Genomic DNA, 5,172 nt, shown 5'->3' with positions numbered 1-5,172 from the left:
AATCTGGGTGAAAAGCATCAGTGGATTACATTTGCAGGAGGACGAGGAAATCTGGATGCATGGGTCAAATTCATTTCAGCCATTAAAGGGAGGATGTAGAAGGGCGGGATGGAGAAATGCCAAAGATGAACATGGAAGTGACACATCAGAATCCTTGAAAATAGATCTCAAATGGGTCATTACCGTAATAGACTCTATATGGTTTGGTATACTCCTCCATGTTAGTAGATGGGACATGGACTAAAGTTAAAAGTCAAAGAGCATGTTACATAAATGTTTCTCAAAGGTTTTTGTTATTTTGGGTGGTTCTCATCACACAGATGTAAGTGTTTATCTGTACGGGAAAGTTTGGTTAGTTATTTGATGGGGGATGCCATGATTGACAGCTGAGACTGACAAGCGATTGGCTGAGGCTCCATCCCAAAAGATCTCTACGAAAGCCACATTCAGTTCCCTGCATGAATTAGACACAGAGCCAGAGAGCAGACTGACCTGATCTGAGGTCAGTGTGTTTGTGGATTCAAATGTTCAGGACGGAGCTGCCAGATTTAGCTCATCTGTCAACAATGGTGGCCTCCCCCCCCCTCCCTCCCTCCCCTCACCACTGGGTCAAAATGCCCTCTGCACTGTCATTGTGCAAAAGAAAGACTCCAGTTATACAACACTATCGTTCTTTCTCTTAAGCAGTGTCCCTTTTTTCTTTTAGCCACTTCAATCTACAAACTGATATAATTATACGGTGAACATAAGGTTTCTGTGCACGTCATTTTATCTTTAATTAAATCAATGTTAAACTAAAACTTGCAAAAAATGTTTAATTTACATGAAGATAAAACTCCTGCATTGGCAAAATTGCCTCTTACATGTTGTAAGTGTGGGTGGAAGCTGATTTTATCTCCTTGCACATACAAACTGATATTAACTGATGCAGAGCAGCACCTTAAGTGACACCACAGAACAGTTGTGGATCCTGGTGTCAATCAGAAACTCTGCAGAGACGTTTAAGAAAATCTGACACTTTGAGCAACTTCCTTTCCAAAATATTTCAACTGCCTTTAGAGGGAAGGTATCTTTTAAAACTTTAAATCATCATCTTTTCAACACGAGTTTCTCCAGGTTCTCAGGGAAAACCTGTCTCAGGCAAGTTTCCATCATTCTTTGTGACAAGTCCCTGAAACTCCAACGTTTACCTTTTTTCTTTTGGGGTATTTTTGGAACCATCCTGCTCTGTGGATCTCTTAGTTTTATAAAGTATTGTAAAAGCAGTTGCTGGCATATTACTCCTCTGTGTGACGCACGTACTTTTACACTTTTTTTCAAAACCAGCCAAAAAAATCCCAAATGATACTTTAAACAAATGTGTAATTTGACTCTTGGCAATGGAGGAGCAGTCACTAACGATTCTGTAACTGCATTAGCTGTTATGAAAAAGAAATGATTTGCCTTATTCACGTTCTAATTTGGTCTCTACTTACAAGAAATCTCCTCTACCTCCGCAGCTATTATCTCCTCACCACAGGCGTCATAAAAATTACAATTTGCTTCTGATAAGTCTGCACAAAAATATCCCGCCAGAAATGAAATAAATGCAAATGTTGTGAAGAACACAGGCGACAATCTAGGTTCCTATTTCATCACATTTCAGAGTTTATTGTACAATCAGGTCAGTTCACACATAATGGTCCGTTGTGCTGGATCATTAACACACTGGCATCACCATGAAAACAATCACATTGCTTGTATCACTCGGCGCGGCGGTGATATTGTTCGGGATTATTACAAACAGCTTTACAGGGAGAAAAGGTGGATCGTGTTTCGTGTGGTTCGGCTCGGAGCCTTTCAGTTGTAAGAAGATGCCACTGGTCTTTAAAAAGAAGTTTTTCAAGTCGCATCAAACTATGTACACATAAAAAATATTAAGAATTTTATTAAAAGACTTGCACGGCTTGAGAGAGAGAGCGAGAGAGCGAGAGCGAGAGAGAGAGAGAGAGAGAGAGAGAGAGAGAGACACGAGTGCAAACGGACAGTTTACTGTTGCACGAAACTGCTGAGGGAGGTGAACATGAAGTGTTACTTCAAAAAACTGTGCGTGTCCAGCACACACCAACATATAAACTCACTCACACACAAACACGCTCCCTGAAGAGGAATGAGGATAAAGGACTTTGGAGACCCTGGCTGTAGTGTTTGTAAAAGTTGAACTTGCACACACACACAAATGTTTAGAACCACGGAAAGAAAAAGAAAGAAAAGTGACAGACAAGGCAGGAAGCTGTGTTAATGCCAAAGTGACTGCTGCTCTCAGAAATTCCCTTTCAAGTATTTTCCCTGCCAACAAACTGGGCGAGATCTTGAAGTGGTGGTTTATTATCTGCCAGAGTGGCTGGTAGTGTGGACAAACTGACCTGCCACAACACAAATGTTAACCAGCATCTGGTTGGTAGCTGGTGTTTATTCCTAGCCCAGTAAGCCACGGCACAGGGAGGGGGAGGAGGAGAGCGAGAGGGAGGAGGTGCTACGAGCACTTCCACACGCACACGGCCAGGCTCCCTCCGAAGAACATGTAGAGCAGGTTCTTCACCTCGTGAGTGACCTCGAAGCCGAAGCCTTCGCCGATCACTACGTGCCACGAGCTGCCGAATTTCTTGTCCATTGACTCCTTGATCATCTTCGCTGCACTCTGGAAGAGATGTCACAAAGAGGAAGTTGTGGTGAATCAAGCCAGAGAGTTTAGAGTGTGTCTTAGTATCCTTTCAGAGCCCGTTACCATAGAAAAGTCATGGCAGCAACAATCACTTCTGACAATGCTGCCAGATAAGCATCAAACACACAATACACAATACACACTCACCTCATTGTTGGTGGCGAACTTTTCACAGGCTGTAACACAAAGCTCCATGGTCTCCACCCTCATTTCTTCTGGCATGTCCGTGTGCTGAGAACCACACATTTTGTAAGGGTCTACATTTAGTTCTAAATATATTGTCCCTTTATGAATCTCTATATTCTATCACATGTACTATGAGCCAACGAGCATTCAACAAATCTGCTGACTTAAGATGTTTATAACATTCCCTCTGGGACCAAAACTAAAAATACAAGTTTAAAGCTAAATGTGTTTTTCTGAATGCTGCAAACACAAGTCACAGATGGTTCTGTGGTCTCTTGTCATCTTTCTTTTATATAACACATGACTAACATCCATCTTTCATATGAACAACCACGACTGTGAACGCGTTTCAGGGGATCCAGTCCGTTAACATGCATGTACAGTAGGTGCCCACACTTTTTGTAGGAGCTTAGATGTTTGATGTACTTATGATGTATTAATAAAGGGGCAATGTGGCTCAGTGGCTCAGAGACCAACACTAGTGGACATGAGAGTTTTCATCACATCATTAAAAATGATGCTTCCTCAATCTGAGCTTTTTCAGATTAAAAATTCCCCAATGAAGATGATACATGAACTGAAAAAGACAGAGTTAAGATGTTATAATACCAACATGATATCATCTTATTTGTCAATTAATTATGGATATTTTGTCAGATTACTAGAATTGGCAGGTTTAGTGACTCAGCCTTGTTCATCACTTCTTAGTGACCCCTGTTGTGTTGTGGGGATTCGGTTGTGTTGTCATATTGACGAAGATGTTTTCTCCATTTGCAAGTTTTCTTAAATTGTAGTGTGTTGAGACCACTGTACAATATCTGTAGCTTGATGGATTGAAGCGTCAGAAAGTCGTGGCTGCATCTGCATGTTGGCTTGTATGTTTGGTGACTGAAGAGTCTACACACAAGGTACTAGTTTGTGTCTCTGGGTAATTTTAGACAAATGCACCCTTAGAACAATCTTATTGGCAATAAAACCCGATTCCACGGTGGTCGAGAGAGATCAACGCACTGCAAGTTAAGAAAACCACTTCATCAATTCGACCACACGTGCGCTGCAAAGAAGTCACAACACATGCAAATACAAACACACGCTGCAAAAACGACACTGCAAAGCGCACGTGTCATCAAATGGATGAATCTGTTTCCTTAACTTGCAATGCGTTGAGCTCTCTCGACCACCGTAGAATCTGGTTTTATTGCCAAGCTGATTTACACATGCAAGGAATTTGCTGTGGTGTATTTGTAGAGTCTGTCACAATTGATGTGCAGCACTGAAACCTGAGGCCTGAGGAGAGACACTTAAACAATGGAAATGTCCTTCTGACGCTGTGTTTGCAGAATGAGCTGCTCCCATGTTGTGTCCTGTGTCCCACTTCCTACCCTGATGAGAGGGAAGCTGTGCAGTCTCTTGTAGTCCTCTTCTTTCTTCCCCTCGCCTGTCGCAGCCATCCCGACCCCTGCAAACGCACAGTTCACACGTTAACCACACACACGAACCAGCTGTTGTAGGGGGACTTATTTCCTAAGTACACATCTGCAGCTGAGGCTAAGTTAGCTGACAACACTTAGCCGTTACTAAGTAACGGCTAACTGCGGTGAGACGCTAACACAAGCATCTCACCGCAGATTCCCTCAGAAAACAAACCCCTCTTATCTAAACCACACACAGATAACGGACATGTTAGTTAGACCCGAACCCTCTTTAAACTCAACCGGGCTCCATCACGTTAGTAACCGTCACTAGCTTCACAGGTTCTATGAGCTAGCTAACCCAGCTAGCCCGATAGCAAACAGATACCGGTCGATGGTTTCTTCAACATTTTAAACACATTTTAACCCGTGAATCCACCGACTAGCTGCTACTGAATGTGTGTCGGTGTTAGTGAGAGTGGGTATGGACGCAGAGCTACTTACGACAGTAAGGGCAAGATCAGATGTGGCAGCGGTAGTTCGCAGAGGCACTTCCGGTGTCAACAGAAACCGCTGCTATGTGAGGCAGCTGCCGTAGATGCCACACTGTTCAGAAGCAGCTGCCTTTGATGTTACACTGTTCAATAGCAGCTGCCTTTGATGTTACACTGTTCAAAAGCAGCTGCCTTTGATCAAATACTGTTTGTAGGCGGCTGCCGTTGATGCCACACTGTTCCCTGTGTCATTCCATTTCATTACACATAACTTAATTTCTGAACTTATTTGTTTGGTTTTCTTTGTATGTATGGATGACTTGGGTTGTTACCGACATCTGGTGAAAATGTCATGTCAATAGCACCTTTAGAAATA

At 42.7% G+C, this 5,172-nt stretch overlaps 1 protein-coding gene across 2 annotated transcripts; it reads right to left on the bottom strand.

Annotated features, from left to right (window-relative positions):
* Window positions 1-1,623: 1,623 nt before the first annotated feature.
* LOC118114954 (dynein axonemal light chain 4) lies at window positions 1,624-4,932 on the bottom strand. 2 transcript variants are annotated; one of them, XM_035165754.2, is made up of 4 exons: window positions 4,807-4,932; window positions 4,273-4,349; window positions 2,852-2,935; window positions 1,624-2,680 (listed from the first exon to the last, which is right to left on the bottom strand). In XM_035165754.2, the coding sequence occupies exons 2-4, from the start codon at window positions 4,339-4,341 to the stop codon at window positions 2,516-2,518; spliced, it is 318 nt and encodes a 105-aa protein (XP_035021645.1). In that variant the 5' UTR covers window positions 4,342-4,349; window positions 4,807-4,932; the 3' UTR covers window positions 1,624-2,515. The 2 variants fall into 2 exon arrangements, with proteins under 2 accessions (XP_035021645.1, XP_035021654.1); XM_035165763.2 differs by lacking the exon at window positions 4,807-4,932 and adding an exon at window positions 4,590-4,795.
* Between the last annotated feature and the right edge of the window lie 240 nt (window positions 4,933-5,172).

The sequence above is a fragment of the Hippoglossus stenolepis genome, chromosome 2, assembly GCF_022539355.2.
Source record: "Hippoglossus stenolepis isolate QCI-W04-F060 chromosome 2, HSTE1.2, whole genome shotgun sequence".
Classification (NCBI taxonomy): domain Eukaryota; kingdom Metazoa; phylum Chordata; class Actinopteri; order Pleuronectiformes; family Pleuronectidae; genus Hippoglossus; species Hippoglossus stenolepis.
Note: the sequence above shows the minus strand (reverse complement) of the source record. Positions and strands in the feature narration are given on the sequence as shown.

Excerpts from the sequence above, each read along its gene's own strand:
- LOC118114954 (XM_035165754.2), bottom strand. The coding sequence starts at position 4,341 with ATGGCTGCGACAGGCGAGGGGAAGAAAGAAGAGGACTACAAGAGACTG. Across the intron at positions 2,936-4,272 it reads ACAGCTTCCCTCTCATCAGG|CACACGGACATGCCAGAAGA; the intron begins GTAGGAAGTGGG and ends TGTGGTTCTCAG. Across the intron at positions 2,681-2,851 it reads AGTTCGCCACCAACAATGAG|AGTGCAGCGAAGATGATCAA; the intron begins GTGAGTGTGTAT and ends CATCTCTTCCAG.